We start from the raw sequence: 27538 nt of genomic DNA, 5'->3' as shown, positions 1-27538 counted from the left end.
GGATGAGAGACGTGGTGTCCACATCAGAGGAACTTGCTTGACCAACTGCAGCAGCGACACCTATGTCCTCTGATGAAGATCACCTGGTGAGACAAGGTAGAGGCCCTCTCTCGAGCCAGAACGGCAGCAGTTTCAACCCTGGTAATGACAGTCCAACTGCGCTGGGCAGGACACGTTGCCAGAATGCCTGATGGAAGTCTGCCCAAGGACATCTTATACAGCCTACTGTGCAGTGGTTCGTGAAACCGAGGAGGCCAGCGTCGACGGTACAGGGATATTCTGCACAGGACCCTCAAGGATGTACATTGCCCCATCAACATGGGAGGATCTGGCTCAAGATTGCTCGCCGTGGAGGAACACCATCATAAAAGGTGTGGGTGCTGCTGAGAACAAGCTCAAAGAGGCAACAACAGAGCTTCTGCCCCTGCTGCCCCCCGGGCCTCTCCTGCCAAGTATGTGGCAAGCAGCGCCCGTCAGTGATCGGCCTGTACAGCCACTCCAGGACGCACATATCAAACCCCACAAACTGACTGAGAGGAAGCACCATCATCCTACGGGATGGATCGCCAGAACAAGATTAACCACAGATCATTTGTAGCTTAGGATGCCTTAGGTGATCTGTGGTTAGTAAGGGATGGTTAGTAAGGGATTACTTAAGGTGAGTGGAAAGAAAAAGGTTGAGAACCACTGCTCTAGTCCATTTTCAAATTATTTATCAACTACAGTGTAGTTCTCCTCTGCTCTGTCATGGTTATTGGATGTTTGTACATTCTGGCAGCGTATTTGAAACTTGGAAACAATTTTAGAAACTGGAATAAACCTTGGCGGTTTTTGGGCATAAATAAAATCAGCCACATGTTTTCATCATTCTGTAAACCAAATGCATCAGCATTTCCCAATCTGGGCTACATTTGACTGAAAAAGATATTGAAGCCATGCTATTTTGTTTAATGTTGAATGTTAGGGGCATTCATGGAATCCATTTAAAAACCATGTCTGTTCAACATTTATCCACTTGGACCCCTCCTCACTCACAGTTTTGCATTCTGCCCCCTATTTGTTTTCTGAAGGGGCGTCTAAGGGAGAAGATTCTCCAAGATGGGAGACGCTCCCTTTGGTAATTATATTAAGCCCCTGTATTTCTTAATGAATCTATTGCTTACTTAGTAAAAGTACTGGAGGAGCTGGTGAGGTTGTGATGTTGGAGAGCAGAGCTCTGGAAAAAGTCCAAGACAATAGAAAAGGCCGTGGAGTGTTGAGCCAAGGTCAGCAAATGACCGTCTTCAACATTCCGACTTGCAGATATCTTTGGATTTGGAACTTGGACCGGGATCTGGTGTGTTGCCAATGTAAGATGCGATCAGAAAGATGGTTTGGATGATGCAGATCCTTAGTAAAGGTCACAGTGAGTGCCCAAGTTTCTCTTATATAAAAAAAATTAGACATCTAGCATGGTAACGGGCCACTGTGGGTGACGCAGATATGGGGAGAATGTACAGACAGTGTGGGATTGGAACCCCAGTCCTAATCGCTGGCGCTATAAAGGCCACTATGCCAAACTCGTGAGTGGGCTTCTCTGGTTAATGACCACGTGTGTGCAGACGCCATCCTGCCTGGCTACAGTCTCTACTTCTCATCTCTTTGCAGTTCACCAGCTTGTTTAGCATCTAGCCTTGTTGGAGTTATACTTTCCTTCTGTTAACTTCTCAGAGACCCCCAATGTGGTGCAGAGCGCATCTGCTTAGAGATGAGTTTCTTCAGTTTGCTTTCCTATTCTTTTACCCACAATGCTGAAAGTTATTTTCTTTCATGACTAACTCCCCTTTTAAAGCTGCCACTTCTCTTGCTCATCACTTGGTTGGTATGTAATGGTTCTGCATTGGTTTTGCTTGTCACTTTCACCCCATCCTTTTGAATCCCTTCTCCCTTTTTTTCTTTTGACCATGGCATCTTGTACATTCACCCCCAACACTCATGATGAGCTAGGATTTCCCCCCTGAACCTCCACGCTTCTCCAGTTTTATTTTAAAACTCATGTATTTGGCCAGCAGATGTGTGCGTTGAAAATTCAGTGGCGAGGGAGGGAAGCTGCAATTCACCAAGTCCGTGTCATTTCAATAGTCTATCAGTTCCACTGAAGAAAGGAGAAAAGGGTTTATGGAAAGATGTATTCACACAGTTTCTGGATGGGGCTTGTCAGCCGGGAGCCGCGGAGAATCAAACATCAGGATGTTTTTCAAATGGCAGGTGAAGACGTATTTGGAAGGGTGTAGGCAGATGATAAAGAAAAGGGATAGGGAGCCCTTGTGGGAAGATTGATGGGGCAATTGACACTTGTAGTATTCTAACATGGTCTTAAACTTGCAAAAAGTTTAAAAAAAATATTTTAATTTTGTGGTCAATCAAGTACAGTGAAACCTCATTAGAACACGATTTGTTAATCCGCGGAATCGCTTATAGCGCGGGTGTCTGTGGGCCCCAAACTTTGCAAATAAGTTGATTAAAATTCAGAATACCAATATTAGAAGAATGCGCTTGCTTTTTTTCATTGAAATTGTTAGGTCTAGATTGCGGATCCTTCGAAAACTTGTAATATTTGGGTTTGATTATCCGTGGGCACTCTGACATAAATGCATCTGTTCCGTGACTCGGTTGTAACACAGTATGAAATCGTGGACCCCAACTACCGCATTCTAACGAGGTTTACTGTATCAAGAATTAATAATTACGAATACATAAAATAAAGTGGGGAAAAGATACAGGTTGTCCAAGATTCTAAATAACCCCAAACCTTCTCCCCACCCCACGATAGAAGAAGGCAAACAGTAAATAGAAGAGAAAGAGAAGAGAGAAAGAAGAGTTCTTGGGATCTGGAATCCACTCTAACTCTTCTTCTTACCTTGATCTTGAATATGGGAAAGAACCGGGACGTAAGAGCTCAAAACCAGGAAAAGTGTCTCAAATATTCTACCCTGTGTTGTGCAGATATGGCTGTCCTATCCCGCAAAAACAGATTCTACTTCTTCCTAAAGTTGTAAGTAATTTTCTCCAGGGGTGCACAACTCTGCATTTCCACCCTCCATCGGGGCTATGTCCAGAAGGGAATCAGACTTCCAAGTAACTGCAATACATCTCCCGGCCACTGCCAATGCAAATTTAAGAAGTTCCTGAACTTGATCTTTTGTCAAATTAATTCATATATTTACATTTATTCATTCCTTAAGCTCTTCAAATAAAAAAAAAGATTAAACTACAGTGCCTCGGGGCCATTGTGGTAAATGTGTCAGTTGTTTGAGGAAATACCTTTTTTATTTTTCGGAGGGTGCTGGGATTGGATGAGAAATGTCTGAAGTAATTCCCAGGTTGATGAGCAGAGCTGGTCCCTCCTACGCGATTACTGAATCCTGCTGTTGACGGCAGAGTTGGAATGGTGTGCGATGGCTCTTCGCTCGTACCCTAACTGGTGGGATTGGTGGAGCCCCACTCTCAAAGATTCCATGCCCTGCAGGGTCTGTAGGAGGCAAGGGAGGACAATATGTAACCAGTGTTTTGGGCCTGAGCTCTTCGTCAAGGTATGAGCAAAAAGCAGTGGGGGGGGGGGGTGGAAAGGAAGAAGGGGCAAGGGATGAAGCACAGGCCAACGGGCAAAAGGACATAGGGGTTCATGGAAAGCTTTTCTCTCCAAGTCACATCCACCGACAGACTGTTGGCCTGTGCTCCTGCCCTCTGCCCCTCTTCTCTTTTCCCTCCCCATCTTTTTATTAAGGTGCCTGCTTGCTTTGCGCTCGTACATTAATGGAAGGCTCAGGCCCGAAATGTCAGTTATATATTTGTACATCCCATGGACGCTGTGGGACCCGCTGAGAACCTGCAGCGTCTAAAATCAGAGCGTCTGCAGACTTTCTTGTTTCGCCCCATTCCACACCAGCAGTTTTCACTTCTGAATGACGTGGGATTGGACCAATTACTGCTGCGACCTTCGATAACAACGTTCCTTCTTTCATCAACTCCCCACAATATTGTGTCAAGGATATGATTGAGGATGACTGCTCCGTGTGTGATTTGGGTCTTAGTTAATACCAGTATCTTGGACTGAGCGGACTGAGCGGTTGGCACTGAAAAGAGATTGGAAGTGTTCTGACCATCAGTTGAGGATGGAGATCTTGTCGTTGAGGAGGACTTTGCCGTCTGAGCTGCGCAGCGGGCTTTGGACTTGGGGTGAGGGGCCGTACACAGCCTTTAGAGCCTCGTAGAAACCCCTGAACTCGCCAATGTCCGCGCTGAGCTGGGTTCGCTTGGCGAGGCTAGTCCACCACTCATTTTGGATCTCCCGGAGTTTGCGCTGAAGATGGCTGCATGCGCGACGGAAGGCTTGTTTCTTCTCTGGACAGGACGGCTTTGTAAGGTGAGCCTGGTGGGCAGCTCGCTTCTTTGCCAGCAGCTCCTGGATTTCTTGGCTGTTTTCGTCGAACCAGTCCTTGTTTTTCCTGGAGGAGAAGCCCAGTACCTCTTCAGTGGATTGCAGTATGGTAGTCTTCAGCTGATCCCAGAGGGTTTCAGGGGTCGGGTCTGTGAGGCGGATTGCATCGTCGAGCTTTGCTTTGAGGTTTGCCTGGAAGTTTCCTCTCACTTCGTCTGACTGCAGATTTCCAACATTGAACCTCTTTCTGGGGGCTTTTCTGTTCCTGGGTTTTGGCTTGAAGTGAAGGTTGAGCTTGCAGCGAACCAGCCGGTGGTCAGTGTGGCATTCCGCGCTGGGCATGACCCTGGTGTGGAGCACATCTCGTTTGTCACTTTCTCGCACCAGGATGTAGTCCAGGAGATGCCAGTGTTTGGATCGGGGATGCATCCAGGTAGTCTTCAGGCTGTCCCTCTGCTGAAAAAGGGTGTTTGTAATGACAAGCCGCTGTTCTGCACAGAGCTCCAACAGGAGGCGCCCATTGTCGTTGCACTTGCCGACGCCATGCTTCCCCAGGATTCCTGGCCAGGTTTCTGAGTCTTTGCCGACGCGAGCGTTGAAGTCGCCAAGGATGACAACCTTGTCGGCTGTAGGGGTGCGTTGGATGAGGTTGCGCAGGTCAGTGTAGAACTTGTCCTTTTCTGCTGGTTCTGCCTGGAGGGTTGGAGCATAGACACTGATGAGGGTGATGCGATGCTTGTTTTGAAGGGGGAGTCGCATGGACATGATTCGGCCCGAGTGGCCTGTCGGAAGGTTTTCGAGTTCGGAGGCAATGAAGTTCTTGACCATGAAGCCGACACCAGATGGGCGTCATTCATCCAAAGGCTTGCCAGACCAGTAGAGTGTGTAGCCCGCGCCGCGTTCTTGGAGGCTGCCTACATCTGCCAGGCAGACTTCACTGAGAGCGGCTAGGTCGATGTCAAGTCTGAGGAGTTCATGTGCAATGAGGGCAGACTGACGTTCAGGTCGGTGGCTGTCAGCCTTGTCTAGCATGGTTCTGATGTTCCAGCATGCTAGCTTGAGTTTGTGAGCATCTTTTGAGGGAGAGGACGTGGAGGGGGAGGATGTGGACCTGTCCTCGGGCCTGTGCAAAGGAGCTTTTAGGTGGAGTGCAATGTGCGCAGTACTGGCCCCACCCTTTACACCCATGGTTCGTGTGCCGTGGCCAAGCAAGCTAGGACGTGGCAGTGAGGTCCTTGGGTCGTAGGTTTTATAAAAGTGCAGAGAACAAAACAAAGGACTCTACATCACCTTTGTTGACCTCACCAAAGCCTTCAACACCGTGAGCAGGAAAGGGCTTTGGCAAATACTAGAGCGCATCGGATGCCCCCCCAAAGTTCCTCAACATGATTATCCAACTGCACGAAAACCAACAAGGTCGGGTCAGATACAGCAATGAGTTCTCTGAACCCTTCTCCATTAACAATGGCGTGAAGCAAGGCTGTGTTCTCGCACCAACCCTCTTTTCAATCTTCTTCAGCATGATGCTGAACCAAGCCATGAAAGACCTCAACAATGAAGACGCTGTTTACATCCGGTACCGCACGAATGGCAGTCTCTTCAATCTGAGGCGCCTGCAAGCTCACACCAAGACACAAGAGAAACTTGTCCGTGAACTACTCTTTGCAGACGATGCCGCTTTAGTTGCCCATTCAGAGCCAGCTCTTCAGCGCTTGACGTCCTGTTTTGCGGAAACTGCCAAAATGTTTGGCCTGGAAGTCAACCTGAAGAAAACTGAGGTCCTCCATCAGCCAGCTCCCCACCATGACTACCAGCCCCCCCACATCTCCATCGGGCACACAAAACTCAAAACGGTCAACCAGTTTACCTATCTCGGGCTGCACCATTTCATCAGATGCAAGGATCGACAACGAGATAGACAACAGACTCACCAAGGCAAATAGCGCCTTTGGAAGACTACACAAAAGAATCTGGAAAAACAACCAACTGAAAAACCTCACAAAGATAAGCGTATACAGAGCCGTTGTCATACCCACACTCCTGTTCGGCTCTGAATCATGGGTCCTCTACCAGCATCACCTACGGCTCCTATAACGCTTCCACCAGCGTTGTCTCCGCTCCATCCTCAACATTCATTGAAGCGCTTTCATCCCTAATGTCGAAGTACTCGAGATGGCAGAGGTCGACAGCATAGAGTCCACGCTGCTGAAGATCCAGCTGCGCTGGGTGGGTCACGTCTCCAGAATGGAGGACCATCGCCTTCCCAAGATCGTGTTATATGGCGAGCTCTCCACTGGCCACCGTGACAGAGGTGCACCAAAGAAAAGGTACAAGGACTGCCTAAAGAAATCTCTTGGTGCCTACCACATTGACCACCGCCAGTGGGCTGATCTCGCCTCAAACCGTGCATCTTGGCGCCTCACAGTTTGGCGGGCAGCAACCTCCTTTGAAGAAGACCGCAGAGCCCACCTCACTGACAAAAGGCAAAGGAGGAAAAACCCAACACCCAACCCCAACCAACCAATTTTTCCCTGCAACCACTGCAACCGTGTCTGCCTGTCCTGCATCGGACTTGTCAGCCACAAACGAGCCTGCAGCTGACGTGGACATTTACCCCCTCCATAAATCTTCGTCCGCGAAGCCTAGCCAAGAGAGAGAATACCAGTATCTTGAGTAGACCCACGTTTGACCAAGTATGGAATCCATCTTGCCCTGAACAGCATCAAAATTCATCTCGGTAAAGCACTGACACTGTGATTGAAGTAAAAAAACACAAAGCTTGAGTTTGGTTCAGAGCCAGATGAGTTGAGTGTATTGCACCACAATGAGTTTGTGGCCAAGTTGTTAAGTCTCCATAATTCTTGAGTAATTTCTTCCAAGAGCCTAAGTCTCTCGTGCTGCTGCCAGGAATCAGAGAGCACATTCCTCGTAAATCTGTGATCGGCCACACAGATTGCTCGAAACCAGTTTTATTCTGTGCTCAAAAGCAAAAAGTGAGCTGCTGGTGGAACTCAGTGGATCAGTACAGGCCCTTCGGCCTTCAATGTTATGCATTCCTTTAAAAAAATACTAAACCCTCCCTACTGTGTAAATCTGTATTTTTCTTTCATTCATGTCTCTTAAATGTCCCCAATGTTTCAGCCTCCATCACCATCCCTGGCAAGACATTCCAGGCACCCACAACTCTCTCTGGCGGGGTGGGGGGGGGGGTGGGGTGGGGGGAGAAACTTGCCCTAAACTTCCTTCCATTCTGTATAAAAGTCCTTAGGTGTTTAGGTGGGGAAAAGACACTGGCTGTCCATCATAATCTCAAGTCTCTCATAATCTTGTAGACCTCTATTCTGTTTCCTCTCATCCTTCTACGCTCCAAAGAGAAAAGTCCCAGCTCTGCTAACTTTGCCTCAACAGGCTTATTTTCCAATCCAGGTAACGTCCTGGTAAATCTTATCTGCCCCCTCTCTACAGCTTCCACATCCTCTCTATAATGAGGAGACGCCATGCTCCAGGTGTGGTCTTATCAGAGATATGAGAGGTGCAGCATGATCTCTCAATCTTGAACTCAATCCCACTATTAACTAAGCCCAAAATCCCATAAACTTTCTTAAATATCCTATCAACCTGTGCGGTGACCTTGAGAGATGTATGGATTTGGACCCCCAGGTTCTTCTGTTCATCCACATTCCTAAGTAACTGACCATTAACTTTGTACTCAGCCTTCAGGTTTGTCCTTCCAAAATGCTTCACCTCGCACTTATCTGGATTGAACTTCATCTGCCACTTTTCTGCCCGACTCTGCATCCTGTCTGTGTCCTTTTGTAACCTACAACAAACTTCAACTCCATCCACAATTCCTCCCAGCCTTTGTATCATCTGAAAACTCACTGAACCATCCTTCTGCTTCTTCATCCAGGTCATTTATGGAAATCACAGAGCAGGGATCCCAGAACAGATCTCTGTGGAACTCCACTGGTCACCGACCTCCAGGCAGAAAACTTTCCTTCCCTACTACTCTCTGCTTTCTACAGGCAAGCCAATTTTTAAAATTCACACTGCCAAGGTTCGTGGATCCCATACCTCATGACTTTCTGAATCACTCTCTCATGAAGGACCCATGTCAAATGCCTTACTAAAATCCATATACATCACATGTACCACCCGATTCTCCTCAATTTCCTTTGTTTCCTTCTCAAAAATACTCAGGCTCGTGAGGCACGACTTTCCTTTCACATATGTGGGAAATTACCATGTAACCCCTGGGTGGAGTCTACACTTGGACCCATACTGGTTACTGTGTAACTCCCTGTTCACTCTACACTGGGACCTGTACTGGTTACTGTGTAACTCCCTGTTCACTCTACACTGGGACCAGCACTGGTTACTGTGTAACTCCCTGTTCACTCTACACTGGGACCTGTACTGGTTACTGTGTAACTCCCTGTTCACTCTACACTGGGACCTGTACTGGATACTGAGTAACTCCCTGTTCACTCTACACTGGGACCCGCATTGATTACTGAGTACCTCCCTGTTCACCCTACACTGGGACCAGCACTGGTTACTGTGTAACTCCCTGTTCACTCTATACTGGGTCCTGTACTGGTTACTGTGTAACTCCCTGTTCACTCTACACTGGGACCTATACTGGTTACTGTGTAACTCCCTGTCACTCTACACTGGGAGCTGTACTGGTTACTGTGTAACTCCCTGTTCACTCTACACTGGGACCTATACTGGTTACTGTGTAACTCCCTGTTCACTCTACACTGGGACCTATACTGGTTACTGTGTAACTCACTGTTCACTCTACACTGGGACCAGCACTGGTTACTGTGTAACTCCCTGTTCACTCTACACTGGGACCTATACTGGTTACTGTGTAACTCCCTGTCACTCTACACTGGGAGCTGTACTGGTTCCTGTGTAACTCCCTGTTCACTCTACACTGGGACCTATACTGGTTACTGTGTAACTCCCTGTTCACTCTACACTGGGACCTATACTGGTTACTGTGTAACTCACTGTTCACTCTACACTGGGACCTGTACTGGATACTGAGTAACTCCCTGTTCACTCTACACTGGGACCCGCATTGATTACTGAGTACCTCCCTGTTCACCCTACACCGGGACCTGTACTGGTTACTGTGTAACTCCCTGTCACTCTACACTGGGACCTGTACTGGTTACTGTGTAACTCCCTGTTCACCCTACACCGGGACCAGCACTGGTTACTGTGTAACTCCCTGACACTCTACACTGGGACCTGTACTGGTTACTGTGTAACTCCCTGTCACTCTACACTGGGACCTATATTGGTTACTGTGTAACTCACTGTTCACTCTACACTGGGACCTGTACTGGATACTGAGTACCTCCCTGTTCACTCTACACTGGGACCCGCATTGATTACTGAGTACCTCCCTGTTCACCCTACACCGGGACCTGTACTGGTTACTGTGTAACTCCCTGTTCACCCTACACCGGGACCAGCACTGATTACTGTGTAACTCCCTGTCACTCTACACTGGGACCTGTACTGGTTACTGTGTAACTCCCTGTCACTCTACACTGGGACCTGTACTGGTTACTGTGTAACTCCCTGTCACTCTACCTGGGACCTGTACTGGTTACTATGTAACTCCCTGTTCACTCTACACTGGGACCCGGACTGGTTATTGTGCAGATGTGTCACTGGAATCTACACCTACATCTGCCCTGGTTCACCCACCACCCCTGCCAGGTTGGACTGCTCTCTGTTGATTTTCTTCTGTCCATTGGTTCCCTGTTCCTGTTGCAGGGCTCCTCTGCCATTTACTCTCCTCTGAAGCAAATGTTGTCCTTTGCCCGACCTCTTATCACAAAAAGCTGCTGCTCCCTCCTTTGTCGTCAGACTTCCTGTTGATCCTCTTCCAGCATGGAATGTCATTGGCTTTTTAGATGTGAACTGTCTGTGGAGTCAATGTTTTCAGTCCACCTGTCAACAGTCCAGCCGTTTCCAATACCCGATGTCTGAAGGCCCTAACTTTGTTCTCGTCCTCTTTCCTCCCCCATGTTACCCGGGGGTGGGCTGTGCCATTCGGAGAACTGACGCATGACGTAAATCTGCGCCAGATTCTGCTCTTTGCTTGAAGTAGGAGAACTGTTCATTCAAGGAACTTGTCAATTCACGTTCCCAACCCAGTCTGCCCTCTGCAGCACCATGTCATCTCAACCTTTCTACAGGAACTTTTCTGTCCAGAAACAGCCCAGGCTGAAGTAATTTTTTTTTCTTTGTCAGATGTTTTGCATTCTATCTTGGCGGCGAGTCAATTCGTTCAGCAAGAAGTGTAATATAATAACAAATAAATGAACAACAGTGCAGGGAGTGAAAATAGAAAATTCTGGAGAAGCCCAGCAAGTCAAACACTGTCCTTTATGTAGCAAAGGCAGGGATACAGAACTGACATTTCAGGCTTGAGCCCTTCATCAAAGAATGAGAAAATGCCCACAAACATCTGAACAAAAGAGTTTGGAGGAGAGGGGGTGGGGGGGTGATGGCTGATAGGTGGAGAAAGGAGGGAGGGGAGAGCATCAATGAGGGGGAGGGGAGATAGCTGTGTGGGTGGAAGAACTGGAAACATGAAAAGTGGGAGGGGAAAGAAAAGGCGAGCAGGCTTAATGGAACGCAGTAAAGTCCATGTTAATGCCACGCGGCTTGAGGGTGCCCAGACTGAAAAATAAGGTGCTGTTCCTCCAATTTGTGGGTGGTCAGGGTGGGACAGTACACAAGGCCATGGACAGACATGGGAATGTGATCCAGAATGGAAGTGGTTGGCCACTAGGAGGTGGCTGTGGTTGCGGACTGAGAGGAAGAGATCTGCGACAGGTCTCTCCGATGTAGAGAATCCCACAGTGCAGGGAGATATTTGCAGCATGCAGGGTATAGAAAAAAACACAGTTTAAAAAAAATAATGCAAGAGCATTTTTTTTTTGGGCCAGTGAGGTCTACTTATAAATCTGATAACAGCAGGTCCTTGAAAATTGAGGTTTCTGTTCTCAAGCTCTAGCATTTTCTACCTGATGGAAGAGGGGAAGAAGAGAACGTGCCAGGGTGGAATGAGTCCTTTAGTGTGTGGGCAGCAGGAGATGGATGGAGGGGAGGTTGGCTGGTGCGATAGCCAGGGCGGCATTCGCACCTCTATAATTTCTTGTGCAGTGCCATTCCTTTGATGCTTCTGGGCCAGATGCTATAATTGGTGGTTCATCTGCAAAGTTCATCAGGGACCTTGAGGTGCTAACTTCTCTCCGGCTTCTAGGGAAGCTCAGTTGTGACTTTGATGAGTTTGGAGCAGGACAGATTGAAGCCCTCCACCATCACAACCTCAGGACCGTAGATGTGCACAGGGACGTGATTGAATTCATCGTGGTGAACAGCTTAAATTGGTGGTGCTTAGTGTTGCACTTTCCTGATCTACTCCATCAACCTTGACCTTCTCCATTACTTCCTCATGTGCACAGCCTTGCATGTATCTGGTATCAGCTTTATAAATTTTCCCTGAGCTCTCTCCACTGTGTCCATGTCCTTGTAACCTGGTGACTGAACTAGATTCAAGATTATTGTCAAGTAATACAACAGAATGTGTGATGTTGCACCGTTTCCTTTGGCCTCCTGTAAGGAAGACAAAGATTTGCCATCAGTACAAATTGGCCCCTTTCAGCCAAAGAAAGTGAAGAGACACCCCACCCCCACCTCCGCAGAGTAGCTGACTGCCCATGGCTTCACCTCCAGCCACACAGCCTTCAGTCCAAACCCTAACCCTAACCCCGAGCTCCGAGTGCCACGAGCTCCGGATCCGAACTTCCGACATGATCAGGAAGTCTCCAGCGCCCTCCCGCTTCTGAAACCTGCTACCCCTTCAGCCAGGTATCCATGGCCTGGCATGAGTTCCTTTGCTGCCCGCGTGAGCCCCTCACCTTGTCACCAACAGACGGCTGCCTGTGTGCTTTTCAGCCTCCGGAGCCCCTCAGTGGTCCCCCACCGTGGTCACGGCCTGTGGGTAATCTCCCCTCCTCCTAATGGAGTTGGTCTCCCCACTTTCTGGTGCTGTGCGCCAGTCCTCTGCAACCATCATTGCGCAATGCCTATCATAGGCTCCGCCATCTCAGGCCCGGATCCCTGCGGTCACGGGATTTTAAAATAAACCACCTTTAACAAGCTGTTTAAAACCTGTACGGAACCAATGACAGTCAGACTGGGCGGTTGAATTCTGTGGGGGAGCGCTGAGACCTTGTTTCCAGCTCTCCTGGGTCCGCATCAATTCTAGGTGCAGTTTGTGGATGTGTTCTGACCAATGTTCAATGCAAGTTGATCAGAACTTTATCAACAATACTGCTGTGAGTGTTTGGCGCATTTATTATTCCCCGAGTCCGCCGGGGCTTGCACCTTTCTCATAATGTTACTGCCGTGATCGCCCACAAAATGTACCATTTCGCATTTATCTTGTAACAACACTGATTCACCCCAGTTTACAAACCAATACAGAATACACTCTCTCGTTTCTTTCCGCGCGACATGGAATCGATGAGCTTTATTCATTGCAGACACCATGCTGCATTCTTCAACTCCACAAACAACACCCAGCTGAACCCCTTCTCATTGGCTCACTGCCACACGGGTGATCCCGACGCTCCCGCTCTCCTGCTCCTGTGTCCGAGATCCATCGCTTAACACACCCCTGGGCATGCGCACTGTGGCTCCCGCGTGCCACTTGGCTTGTGGCACCAGTGGCGGCCGGCACCGCTCCCAATGAAGGTAAGTTGGCGACTGCGACAATCTATCCGATAGACTGGGCCTTGACCCAATATTCAGGCAGCCTCCCAGAAGGCTGGCGTTGCCCACGAGACCACAGCTCTTTAGCCTACTTTTTTCCACCACAGTCACTCTATGACCACGTGCTTCAAATTTTATTTTGCAGTTTTGGGAAAAAAATTACCTTCGTGAAATTAACAAGGTGCGGTGCAGTTAGTGTAAAGGTTAGTGCAACATCAATATGACACCAGCCTCCTGGTCTTGAATCCACCACTGTTAGGAGTTTGTATGCTCTCCACATGACTGAGTGGGTTACTTCTGGGTGGTCCAGTGGCCTCCCACCCTCCAAAAAAAATATGGCGCTTGTAGGTTAATTGGGCAGCACAGGCTCATGGGCCGGAAGGGTCTGTTATCGTGTTGCATGTCTAAATTTAAATGTTTTCTAAAGAATTAACAATACTGAAACTTTGCTTTTGGTTCAACATTGAGCACCTCTCCCCCAACAGCGTTCTTTCATATCCACGTCTTTCTCAGTGCAGTGGCATTTTAATGCCTAAGGTTTTGGCTGAGAGGTCGACTGCCTGTGGCTTTCCTGGTCCGCTGAGTTCTTCCGCACCTTGTTTTTAAATGTGAAGCTGTTGACTATCTAGACACCAGCAAATTTGGAGAAAGCCTGCAGATCCTGGGGTCAAATGCATTGTCCTAATGTGCTGGAGCCACTCAGCAGGTCACGCAGCATCCGCTGGAAGCAAAGAGTAGCCAATGTTTCAGGCCTGGGCCCTTCGCCAGGTACCACGTTGGAGTATTGTGCACAGTATTGGATGTTTCTCCAGGAAAGCTATCAATAAGATTGAAAGAATGCATAGAAGATTTGCTAGGATATTGCTGGGAAAGGTCCAACAGACTTTGTTTCCTGGTGAGTGAGGGAAGATTTGATGGAGGTATACAAAATTACAAGGGGTATAAATAGCGTTAAATGCAAACAGGCTTTTTCGTCCAAGGTCCGGATGAGACAAGAACTTTGGGACACGTTTTAAGGGTGAAGTAGGAAATGTTTAAAGGGGGCACTTATTCACGCAAAGTGATCAGAGTGTGGAACGTATTGCCAGCCGAATGTGGGCTCAGTTTTCGGCATTTAAAAAAAAAAAAAAAAAATTGGACTGAAATTCTTACTGCAACTGAACAGGGTCTTTGTAAAAAAAAAAATAAAGCGAATGTACATAATTGAATGAAAATGGGCAATAGATATAACCGATAGATAAGAAATATTCAGTTATCTTTGTGTAAAAGGAAAAAAAAATGACTGCTGGCAGACCTTTTATGTCAGAACGGAAAAATGATTAGTGCAACGTTTCGAGATCCTGATAGGTTTTGGAAAGACACTGTTCTGCTTAAAGTGACCAGAAGGTGAGGGGATTAAATTGAGAGGGTTGGGGGGGTGAAAGAAGCCGGGAAGGGAATATAATTCAGCATTTGGTTTTAAAAAAAAGTGTAATACTTTTATGCAGAAGTGGGAGTGATGGAGTTTGTCTTAGTGTGTGAATGTTAACTGTCTAGCTTTCTTCTGGATGTCTTCAAGCAGAAGGCTTGTGATTGGTTCCGAACCCTTGCATAACGAAATTCATTGTTAATGTTCAACTGTTTATCTTCATGAAATGGGTGTAGACCAAGGGATAAGCAGTCGTTATTAGTTCCCCTTTCAAACCTTGCGTGTCCTAACTTGTCTCTTGTATTGCCATTGTAACTGTCTACGACGGCACGATCAACGTGAGTTGTCTCACTACATTTTGCCATTAGCCCCCATCCTTGGGAGATGGGTCAGTAAACGCAGGACTGCAGCAAATTCTTTCTCCTCAAGAACTGGAAACTAAATGGGAACCCCCACAAACCCATTAGGAGGGAACTTATTGACCCTGTCCTCGTCATCCCTTCTCCCTCATTTTTGGTCATCAAAATGCCAAACTGTCATCAAATCTCTTGACAGATAACTCCAGGGAGTAAAGCAGAAGGGGCCAAACTGTGCATTGGAGATGTAATCTTGGACATTGATGGAGAAAGCACTGATGGGATGACCCACTTGGATGCTCAGAACAAGATCAAGGGATGTGGCGATGAATTGACTTTTCTTATTGCCAGGTAAGAAAACATTGTACCAGTTGTGACAGTATTTAGAGGTGGTTTGGGAGGAATTGTTAGAGCAGCTTGCACACACACAGAATATTTGCAGGACTTTTGCAGAGTGCTTTTTGCAGGAGGCAACAAAGTTGCAGAATTCAGTTTACCTGGGAGAGCATGTGATTTTTGCAGGCAGGAGGCAGAACAGCTTTGTTCTCAGAGAGAGAGAGAGACAGAAACTTCGGTTCCAGAGGGACAAGCTGGCAAACTTTGGAAGGCTGCCTGGTCAAAGGAGAAGACTAGCGGTGTGAAAGGTGACCTGAAAGAAAGAGGATCATCTGGAGAATCTGAAGGGGGCAAGTTTCGTCAGCAAGACTGATTAAGAGGGAATCAGTTGTGGATGTCCTGGAAAAGAAATCTCTCTCTGATAACCAGCAAGAACCCTCCTGAGTGGTAACCATTTGCCTGGTTAAACACCAAAGCCTGGTGAACTTTGTTAATACTAACTTCTGTGTACAGTACAAGTTCTTGCAAACAGTGAGATTGGACTGTGATCCAAAGAACTTTTCTAATTTTAAATATACATTACACACACCTGCACTTAGTATTAGAGGGGGGATTAAGTAGTTTAAGTTAGTGAGTTAAGTAATAAGTTAAAGTTCAATTCTGCTTTCTTGTTCAAATATAATTTAAAAACTACTTTTGTTTAAGTACCCCTTTGTGTGGCGGTGCATATCTATTGCTGCTGGTTTTTGGGGTCCTCTGAACTCCGTAACACAGTAAAGAAGTAAAACACGAAACTTTGTTGACACAGTGGTTGAAGTAAAAAACACAAAGCTGGAGAAACTCATCTGGTCAAACAGTGTCCTTGATAGAGCATAGGTCAAAATACATCACCGACGTTTTGGGCTTGAGCTCTTCATCAAAGCCGAGATGTCGGTGATGTGTTTTGATCTTTGTTCTATCAAGGACATTTGACCTGCTGAGTTTCTCCAGCTTTGTGTTTTTACATTGTACAAGTGAAATACTGTCCCCATTTCTCTGATCGGCAAGCACTCGAACAGATTGGTAAAACGGCCCAGATTTGAATCCTCTGCAGCCTGGAAGGAGTTTGTACATTCTCCCCATGGCCTGCGTGCGTTTCCTCTGGGTGCACTGTCTTCCTCCCATTTTCCAAAACACATTAGGTTAATTGGGAGTAATTAGGCAGCACTGGTTTCAATCTGCTACAACCATGTTGTGTATGTATATTTGTAATTAAAGTGAGGTAGTGTCTGTAGGTCACTGTCCATTCAGATATCTGAGGGCGGAGGGGAAGAAGATGTTTTTGTACCACTGGGTGTTAATCATCAGGCTCTTGTACCTCCTTCCTGATGGTAGAAGCGAGAACAGGCCTGGGTAGTGTTAGGTCTGCTTTGTTCATGAATGAGTGAGACAAACACCAGGCTGAGTCGAAATCAGGGTTCTTTGTTCTTTATTACCGGATTGTAACACTTGCGACTAACAAAGTTAGTCGGAGAATGCATTCTGCCGTTATCAGCAAAATGGTGATTTTTTATACCCTTGGATACATGCTTAGAACATCATCATATCATTACTTGTCCAATGACTAAAACTGTTGCTATCCTTTCCCTGCAAGCTTCCTGCCTCTCAATCCATCAATGTCTCTCTTATCTTGTAAGTACAAGGATGCATTCTGTTACTCCTTAGTACTGGGTGACTCCTTCTCCGGTCCCATCTCATGATGTTTTACCTAACAGGAGTACAAGGACACCTCCCCTTCTTGTTACTGCCCTGTACAGGGTAACTCCCTACACATTCCCATCTCATGATGTTTTACCTTACAATCCCTCCTTTGTCCTCTTTAGAGGACAATCTCGCCCTGACTATGCTACCACCGCGTTACATTAGTTCGCCTATTATTGCCAAGCTCTATACGGGTTCTGTTCACAGGGCAGTTCGGCTGGTGGGCGAGGGCTCCCCCAACCCTCCTTTGCGTACACCCCCCATCCGTCACCCCGATCCCATTGCCCGTTTACAAGTTTCATCCCATTTGCCCCCAAGCAAAAAACTAGCTAACCCCCCGTACATTAGTAAATTCCCAAGTTAACATATGGTCTACAATCTAATTCATAATACTTGTTCTACAATCTGATTAATAATGTTTGTGTTACAATCAATGTTATAATATTTGGGTTACAAGCAAGGTTAAAATTATATGTGTAACAATCTAATTCACAATCCCTCCTTCCCATCACATTCCCCTTCAGACTCCAGATCGATCTCAGCAACTTTCTCCGCCTCCTGTAATGTGAGATAGTCTTGCTCCACAGCCTGCACAGCTTGATATTTCGGAGGCAGTTCATCACGGTCAGCAAAGGCTTTCTCTATGGTCCTCGTGACCAGCGTTCGAATGCATGGAATACAACAACAGCCACAAGTGATAAAAATTGATACAGAAATGAACAAACCCAGCAAAAGTTGTCCTAACAATGTGCTCCATCTCCCAAACACTCCCTGTAACCAGGATAAAACAGGATTGGAGACTCCAGACTGGGCTTTTAATTCTTTCGCCAATGCCCTAAGTTTCGTTAACCCCTTAGTGAGTGATCCATCTGGCCCTGTGTTATTAGAGATAGAAGTGCAGCATAGATCTCCAAACATAGCACACACTCCACCTTTCTCTGCCAGGACCATATCAATCGCTATCCTATTCTGAAGTGTCATAAGGGAAGTTTCTGACAGTTGTTGATGTATTGCCTCAACAACGTCCCTGGTCAAATTTGCAAGGCGCTGGACATTATAGTGAATAAGGTTGATCCTATTAACATTCTTATTTACAGTGATGGGAAAAATTGCACTAAAAACAGGAAAGCTTTCAAACCCAGCTGCAATCTCATCGGCTAATTTAAATTCGTCCGGAATATTCCGGGCTTGGCCAATGGCATCAATCCATACCCCATCAGGGTTCCTTCCTCCCGGCCCCAAGAGTCCAACACTCCTCCTTTTTCTCCACAGCCAACTCTCTGTGTGGCGCAATTCTAGGGAATCCTCGTCTCCCTCCTGCATTTTGACAATCAGCACTGGCGCATTAAGGGTTACTAGAGCACACCGACCATCCCAGTTAGCGGGGAGCCAGTTGTACAGCACTCTTCCTCCACAAAACTCATCTGTGTAGTCATTCAATCTGCTACAAGTCTCCTTAGTTTCAGATTCATTTTTTTTGTTATGGGACCTCAAAATCATCCCCTGTATATGTTCATGATAACCAGTAACCTGTTTGGCTGCCCTGTCAGGCACCCATGTGGCGTTTTCCCTGCTAATAGTAGGTCGTCTACATACTGAATCAGTGTAACATCTTCCGGGAGCTTTAATTTCATTAGGATTTCGCTAAGGGCCTGATTGAACAGTCCTGGACTGTCCTTATAACCCTGAGGTAATCTAGTGTATGTGTACCGATGTGCTTGGTAAGTGAAAGTTAACCAGTCTTGCCATTCCTCAGCTAAATTCAAGCAGAAGAATGCGTTTGCCAGATCAATGACAGTATAGTATTCGTGCTCCGGACTCAGAGCCCTAAGTGCTACATATGGGTCTGGGACTGGTCTCCCGATGGTCTTGGTAGCCAAGTTAATCTCCCGGAGGTCGTGTACCATCCTCCAGTCTTTTCTACCCGGTTTGGGAACAGGCATGATGGGCGTGTACCACATACTGTCAGGTGCCGCCCTTAAAACCCCTGACTCCATTAACCCTTCTATTGTTCCTTTAATACCCTCCTCCTGACTGGGCGACAAGCGGTATTGTTTTCTCCATATTGGTTTCTGCCCGGGGTTGGCCAATTCTAGAAATACCTCTCCTTTTATTACTCCCACATCATAGGGCCCCGTTGTCCATATATGTGGACTCAGATTAGAAAGATATTTGTCTGAGTCTCTGTGATCAATATTTTCTCCTTCTATGGTTCGGTCTCTTTCTACTTTCTCATTCACTACCTGGTCCCATGCTTCAATATTCAGTCTGACAAATTTTCCTCCCTCCGAGGTGGAATATCCCGGGATTTCTGTCTGCCTGTATTCACACCCTATCGCTTCCTTTACCATCGGACCCAGCTGTCGAGCGTGATGATCTTTGTCAATACCCAAGGTCACATGAGGCACACTTTCTACTCCTAAGCAGAACCACTCCATTTGTTCTTCTGTCATGACAACCATAGCAGCTATTCCCTCCTTACCTACAAAGATAAATGGACAATGTATCGTTTCTGTCTTCCCTTCTTTTAGAGAGTCCCACCTCTCCTCATATTCCTGGTCCGGGTGGATGGTGTAGTTTAATGTAACATGCATAGGATCTAGTGGATAATGGTAATCCCCATACCGAGGAATACTGGCCCTCCACTCAAAAAACTGTTTAATCAGCCCTGGGCCTGGTTCATCATACAGTAGCCGACTCCAGAAAATACTTCTGAAGCGTTAGATGGGGTCATTACTTTAAACTGTCCTCCCCTTCTTATTGTATCCCCTGGGTATGTTAACCGAAGGCCCTTCTCAGAACATTGTATGGTTATTCCTAGTTTGGTAAGAATGTCCCTTGCTAATAAATTAATGGGGCAACTTGGCACAACCAGGACAGGCGTTTTAACCCTTTGTCGTCCAAATGTCATGTCGATGTTATCTGTATAGGGCTGTGTTTCCCTTATTCCGGAGAATCCTATTGTAGATAATGTTTTGCCCGAAAATGTGCTCCCTGGGGGTTTTTTAATCACTGTCGTAACTGCTGCCCCTGTGTCAACCATAAATTCAATTTTTTCTCCATTTACCGTCCCCCAAATTTTTGGTGGCTCCCAGGGAGGCGTGATTTTTGATTCTCCAGGGCACCTTCAATAATCAAATTCAGCACCTTCCTCAATATAGTCATTACACTGAGGTGCCTGGACTTGTTGATCACTCTGCCACCCCCCGATTCTCTGGGGCCCATCAATATGTCCACCCCTACCCCTTGCTTGTCCTCTTAAGTTTCCTCCTCTTCCCCGATAGCCTCTAATAGAGGGTAATCTTTTTCCCCTTGCTCTCCCAGCCTCCGGACAGTTCCGCTGGTAGTGTCCAGGATTTTGGCAGTACCAGCATACTGCATGTTCCCCTCTATACATTGTACCTAGCTGTCTTTCCCAACCATTTCTTACTTGGGGTCCCGGATTTATCACTGGCCCCATGACCTGTGGGACTATCTGTTGGGCCGCTAATTTAACCCCTATATGTTCTATGGCTCTCACCAATTTATCGGTTGTTTTGTCCACCTCCTTCTGGGACGCACTTTCTGACTTAGCATGCTCTGATTGACGATGTCGTTTGATTGCATGTGTCAGGTGTCTTTTCCACAAATCCTCTGACATTGTCTCTAATCCCACAATGTCCCTTAATTTTGCTTGAACCGTAGCAGGTAGTCTGTTTATTATCCCATTACGAAAGTGAGCCCTTCCTAAGGGGCTGTGGTCGGGTCTTTCTCCAGTCCCTGTTTCCCATAAGTCCCATGCTCGAGTGAAATACTCGTGTGCAGTCTCTCCTTCCTTTAGTTGAAGGGTTACCAAGGCATCCAAACTATAGGGTGTAGGAAATGTTTCTCTAAGTGCTTCCCAAAATTTATTCCGAAGTGGGTTAAATTCTATTTCATCCCCCAATTTACTGCTTCTTACAATTCTCTCTATTTGCTTCAGGGCCCCTTCTGCCTTTAATTTTATCATGATAGTTCTGACATCTGCGAGTGCTAATTGTTCTTGGCAGGTTTCTCGCTCAAAACAAGAAATCCATGGACTAGCCCCATTACTCAACGGAGGTAGTTTTTTCATTAAACTCTCTAAGTCCATTCGTGACCAGGGTACATATTTTTGAGTTCCCCGTCCCGTGATCAGTAATGGGCATTGATATCTCAATTTTGGGGATTTCTGCTCCTTCTTTACTCTTGGCATGCATTTATTTATCCCACCTTGTTCTGACTCTTCTTCGTCACTGTCACTGTCCCTATCAGCTTCCAATGTCTCAGGGTCAAAGGTATATTGGTCACGTTCATCTCTAAGATAATCTTTTCGGCCATAGTTTAGTTGTTTCACATCTTTCTCTTTTGTTCTAACTATGTCCAGGTAGGCATGTCTATTTTTCTCCCTCCCGAGTCTTTTCCTTTTACTTTCCTCCCATGGTGGATCGTATCTCGTTTCCTCATCTGTACTACACTTTTCGTCCTTTACTCCTATTACCATTCCTTCAGCTTTAATTTCTCCTGACAGTGTTGTAGTTATCTTTTCCACTTCCTTAAATACACCTACCATTAATTCTTTTTGATCCTCACTGATCTGCCCCAGCACATTAATATCTCTGTTTAAGTTTTTAATGTTATCCTGAACCTTTTTCATGTTCCATTTCTGTATCTCTAACTCCTTTTCTATTTTCTTGGACTCCAGAGGGGTCTCTACATCTATTACTCCCCCTTCTATTTTTATTAAAGGGGCCTGTACCTCGTCTGATGTATCCCTATTCCCGTGGTTCTTGTCACACCCCAGTGTCTCAATATCTGAATATAAGGGACGTGACTCCAGTGTCCCATCTGGGGTGCCAGAGAGAGAGAGAGAGAGAGAGAGAGAGAGAGAGAGAGAGCATAGCGAGAGAAAGAGATAGAGAGGAAGATACACAGAGCACAAGAGATAGAGAGAGAAAATGCCTTGCACTGGCCCCACTGGGAGAAAAGTCTTCAGATTAACACTTTCGTTTCAAAGGTTTTAAAAGGTTCTCATCCTGTGATCACTGGTCTGGATCAGATTGGGTCTCCCACCACTGGGAACTATCACTCCTTCCTTCCCTCCCACCTCGAGTGAGCTACACGTCAGCCCACAATGTCTGCCCTGATCCCGCAATGGTGGGGGTGCGGGAAAAAGGGAGGGAGAGAGGATAAAACAGGATCCCATTTGATGCGGAGCTGGAATTGTGGGTACAAAATTAAAACCAAATTGTATTTCTCTGCCCTGCCCAACCTGGGGATTTCAGGGCAGCACCGCCACAGATTGGGATTGGGAGGGGGAGTGGGTGAGAGAGGAGGGGGGGGGGAGAAGAGAGAGAGGGGGAGAGAAGAGAGAGAGGGGAGGGTGAAAGGAGGGAGGGAGAGAGCAAACCCGGACACTTCGTGGCTGGAAACTGGAAACAGGCACTTTTCCTTTCCCTTCTGTGTTTTGTTTCTTCCAGCTTATCTAAGCCTCTACGTTTTAAAATTTTTTTTTTTCTCACCTGTCAGGAACATCTCAGTGCCCCCGGGTAACCAACCCCTCTTCCTCCAGCGGTCTACACATTTTCGGAGCATTTTTTGTTTTTCCAATGCCGCATTACTGGTATTTCGCTCCTCTAATTCCTGATTAATTTCCTTAATAACTTGGTCAAAAGTCTTAGCAGGCAACTGTACAGCCATAGCTGTGGGACCGCTTTCTAATGCCTGTTTTAATTTAGGTTTTTGTCCGTTTAGGGGATCTATGTCAACAAAAATTGCTTTTAAAAATGTCTCCTTGCAAGCTGGATGACTAATATCTTTTAAAAGAACAGTCTCTAAGTCTTGTCCTCCAATTGACTTCAGACTGTCCTGTATACTCTGATTGCTCGTTTTCCACTCTCTGTTTTCCCAAAGGGGTCTGAAAGTTAAATTACAACTAGAAAACCAAATATTTGGGCTATACTTTTGTCCTGTTTCCCTGTACCAATCTATGAATTTACGTAACTTTATCTCCTTGGTGATGTTGGGAATACCCTCATTTAACTTATCAAAAGTATTTCGAATAAACTGGGTGTCTCTTAGGAGTTTGTCAACTTTTTCATTAATATCTCCTACCTGATCCGGACACAGCTGTCGCAGCCTTCTGTCGTCGTTCTTGTTCACCAGGCAGGCGTCCCTGAGTACTTTTTTTGTTGTCTCAAGGTCTCTAGTGTCTGCTGTGGTATTCCACCACGGCGAATTGGGGAAATAAATTCTTAACTTCTCAAGTGTACAGACATTATCATACCTACCGGACATTTATAAGTCAGTCTCTCAGATACAATTGAGGCCAATAAGCCTGAACCTTTGTTTTCTTTCAAAGCCCAACCTTCACGTGGGAGATTTCTCCTCTTAATAACCAGTTTAGGGCAGAAAACTCAGGTCCTCAATTGTTTATAGACCACCTTCTCACTCTATTGGACTTTGCAACGACACAATAAAGACTTTTAAACTCTAGTAGTTTCTTGCGAAGCACTTAATAAATGTCATTCAAACACCTTAAGGACTTTTATCTTGTCTGTAATCACTTACGTGTTACAATCCTGGCATGCGACCTTCAATTGTGGTCGTCTAATTTGTCCGATCTCCAGTTCTTACTGACAATCATAAAGATTTAAAAAAAAAAAAAGAGAATTTTGTTAAAACAGGCTTCTCTGGACCTTTTTATCAGCCGGCTGAGATGATTGTCAGAAAAAACAGAAACCGTCGTCCAGTGTTCACTCACCCATCACGTCGGGGTCACCAAATTGTTAGGTCTGCTTTGTTCATGAATGAGTGAGACAAACACCAGGCTGAGTCGAAATCAGGGTTCTTTGTTCTTTATTACCGGATTGTAACACTTGCGACTAACAAAGTTAGTCGGAGAATGCATTCTGCCGTTATCAGCAAAATGGTGATTTTTTATACCCTTGGATACATGCTTAGAACATCATCATATCATTACTTGTCCAATGACTAAAACTGTTGCTATCCTTTCCCTGCTAGCTTCCTGCCTCTCAATCCATCAATGTCTCTCTTATCTTGTAAGTACAAGGATGCATTCTGTTACTCCTTAGTACTGGGTGACTCCTTCTCCGGTCCCATCTCATGATGTTTTACCTAACAGGAGTACAAGGACACCTCCCCTTCTTGTTACTGCCCTGTACAGGGTAACTCCCTACACATTCCCATCTCATGATGTTTTACCTTACAGTAGTGAGGGTCCTTGATGACAGAAGCTGCTTTCTTCAGACACCACCTCTTTAAGATGTCCTTAGTGGGGCAAAGATGAATGCCCATGAAGGCACTGGCCAAGTTGACAACTCTCCGTGGCCTCCTTTCCAGTCAGTGATGTAGCCAGTCAGAATGCTCTCCATAGTACACCTGTAGAAATTTGCAAGACCCTTTGGTGATGCACCAAATCTCCTCAAACCTAATGATTGGATTGACTTGAAGGCCCCAGAATAGATCTTCAGAGATGATCATGCCTATTAATTTGGTTCGTGTTCTCCTGTTTTTCTCCTTCCTGAAATCTACAGTCAGTTCCAGAATAGATCTTCAGAGATGATCATGCCTATTAATTTGGTTCGTGTTCTCCTGTTTTTCTCCTTCCTGAAATCTACAGTCAGTTCCTTACTTTTGCTAATGTTGAATGCAAGGTTGTTGTTGTGACACCACTCAATGAGCTGATCTGTCTCCATCCTGTATGCTTTCTAATCGCTGTCTGTGGTTCTGCCGCTGACCCTGCGTAGACAACACTCTCCTTATTCTAATATATCCAAATTTCAAAGCATCATCTTCTAAAAGCGTGAGCTACGATAATGCGAATTTCGATCTCTTTAATCTACCAAATCAGACTCTGTGACTGCTGCTTCACTTAGCTTTAATTTGTTAATAAGAAGATAAATATTTTGCATAACTTTTCCTTGAGACTTTCATAATGATGAATAACTATATAATGAAGATACACAAACTTTGGAGATACAAAATATATAGATAAACAAATAAAAAGAAACAAAAAATTCAAAGAAAAATTTCTCATGCTCACACTTCCTCTACATCTCGTTGAATAATGAGCAAGCTGTTAGTCTGGGCAGATATTTCGATATATTACATCATAGTCACTATGGTAACACTACAAACAATAGCTCTCTTAAAGAGATAGGCACAAAATTAACTAAGAGTTTAAAAAAAACACACAAGGATTTCACCCTAATGTCATTGGCCAATTTGCAGATGGCATTTGAATTGCCTATGATTGGCGGCAGCCACGAGGGGTTGCAGGCTCTGGGGAAACAACCAGAGACTGCAACCCCTTGTGGCCGAAAACAAGGAGACCACCCCGGAGAAGGAGAGAAGACCTACAGGTTGGTGACAACGGCGGCGGAACAGTGGAGGTTTTTGTGGTTGAGAGACAGGTGGGCAGCAGACTGTTGGTGACTCGAGGCGAGGAACCCACGCAGGCTGCGTTAACCGGGATGTGAGAAGGTGCTATGGGCCTTCCGATTTAAGAGGCCTCAGTTAAAGACTCTCACTTGTGCACTTTATTGATTTTCTTTTTATTTTCTGTGTATTGCACAGTCAACTTGTTTACATTTGTTGACAGTTCTTTGTTTGTTTACATGGTTACGCTGTGAAGTTGTTTTTGCACTACAAGTTGATAGGAATTCTGCCACGCCCGCGGGAAAAAGGAACCTCGGGGTTGTAAGTGGTGTCGTGTATGTACTCTGACGATGAATCTGAAATCTGAATCAGAAATCCTGTCGGATCTGGATCTCAGGTTGCCGATGGTTTGGACTGGATTCCGGCTTTGGGAGTACCAGAGGCAAATTTATGGACACTCGGTTGACTCTGGTGGGTGGGTGGGGAAATCTCCTTTGCTTCTCTGTCTGACTGTAAGAAGAGCTTCAGGCAATTTCTGCCGATGGCGAATCTGTCTGCCTTACAGCGGGAAAAGGGCAAATTTGTGTAATATGACACTTTTTTATTACTTGACAATAAACTGAACCTTATATTGTGCTTAGTCATGGTGAAAATATTGAGTATGTCAGGCATTTATCAAGACCCAAGCTTCTCTGTAACTTCAAATTAACTTGTTTTCTCTTTCTTGGCATGACAAAGTGTCTGCCATTTGTGGCATTAACTCTTCCTTCAGATCCAGTCCTGATCTGATAAGTCATTCCTGTTTTTTTTTATTTCCAGCATTTGCTCTTTTTTTGTGTTCTCTTGTCAGTATTTTTCATTGTGGTTTTGATGGTGGGAGCCAAGCTGTTTTGAGTTTCATTGTAGCAGAATTTGGATGTGTTTGTGTCTCACAGACACGGAAACTTGGGGATTGCTGGAAATGGAGCAGTGGGGTGGGGGGAGGAGGGTCGCTCTTTACTGAGCATGGTCCCCCTTGGAGGGGAACAGCAGCAGTTTTGTGCTTTGTCCCGAAATGTTGGGATCAATGCCGCCGTAGGGTGAAGCAGAGTTTGGATTTGTAGTGCAGATTGAGAGCCTTGGGTGAGTTGGATCTCCCTGCTGGCCGACTTGACCTGTGGCGAGTTGGCGTTGCCATTCTCAGAGTCTGGGCTGGTTTGGTGGCAGTAACATGAGTACTTTCAGTAAGCAAGATTCGGATGCCTACGTTGACGAAGGGCTCAAGCCCAAAACGTTGGTTCTGTATCTTTGCCTTTGCTACATAAAGGACAATGTTTCACCTGCTGAGTTTCTCTACTGCAGCTGGATTTCATGAAATTATTTGTAATTCCCTCCATTGTTTGGCTGCAGTTTCCTATTGGTTGCAAGTTCTTGTGCTTTCTTCCTGAGTCTTTATGATCAGCTTTTTATTGATTTTTTTTTTCTTCATTTTTAAAGTTAATTGAATTTTAATTTTGAGATATAGAGCGGTAACAGGCCCACATGCCCGCGCTGCCTAAATACACCCATGTGACCTACTAATCCTGTGCGTTTTGGGTGGGGAGGAGGAAGCCGTTGCCCCCAGAAGAAACCCACACACGTGCAAGCTCCTTACAGTCGGTGCCGGAATTGATCCCAGGTCTCTGGCGCTACAATAGGGTGGCGCTAATCTCTACGTTAACTATGCTGCACTAGTTTCTCTTTGCATTAACTGCAAATGAATGCATATTTAGCTATACTTTTATATCGCCTGTTTTCATATCGTGGTAACAATTTCTCTCCTTGTTGGTGGGGCTGCTGCAAGGGTGAAGTTCGGTGTGTCTGTGAGGATAAACGCCTCATCTCATTGTCTCCTGATGACACTCCTGTGCCCACTCATCTCCCACAGGGCCACTATCAGTCCTAGCTTTTCCACTGCATTCTCAGTTGCTTGGGTTTTCCATGGATAATTCATTGCCTTCTCTGCACCGGAGAGACGGGGCGCAGAGTAGGAGATCGCTTCGCTGAGCACCTTCGCTCCGTCCACACTAGTGACCGACGCCTCCCGAGTAGCCA

At 46.0% G+C, this 27538-nt stretch overlaps 1 protein-coding gene across 4 annotated transcripts in view; it reads left to right on the top strand.

Annotated features, from left to right (window-relative positions):
• The window catches only part of pdlim1 (PDZ and LIM domain 1 (elfin)), a 115866-nt gene that overhangs the window by 21701 nt on the left and 66627 nt on the right, over window positions 1-27538 (top strand). For 3 of the 4 annotated variants that reach the window (XM_069885790.1, XM_069885787.1, XM_069885789.1), the window contains exon 2: window positions 15192-15343. The exons of the other annotated variant lie outside the window; for it this stretch is intronic. In XM_069885790.1, coding sequence (XP_069741891.1) covers window positions 15276-15343 — 68 coding nt within the window. In that variant the 5' untranslated portion in view covers window positions 15192-15275. The remainder of the gene's footprint in view (window positions 1-15191; window positions 15344-27538) is intronic. 4 annotated transcript variants of the gene reach the window in all.

The sequence above is a fragment of the Narcine bancroftii genome, chromosome 6 (genome assembly GCF_036971445.1).
Source record: "Narcine bancroftii isolate sNarBan1 chromosome 6, sNarBan1.hap1, whole genome shotgun sequence".
Lineage (NCBI taxonomy): Eukaryota > Metazoa > Chordata > Chondrichthyes > Torpediniformes > Narcinidae > Narcine > Narcine bancroftii.
This window is presented reverse-complemented; position numbering and strand designations above follow the sequence as displayed.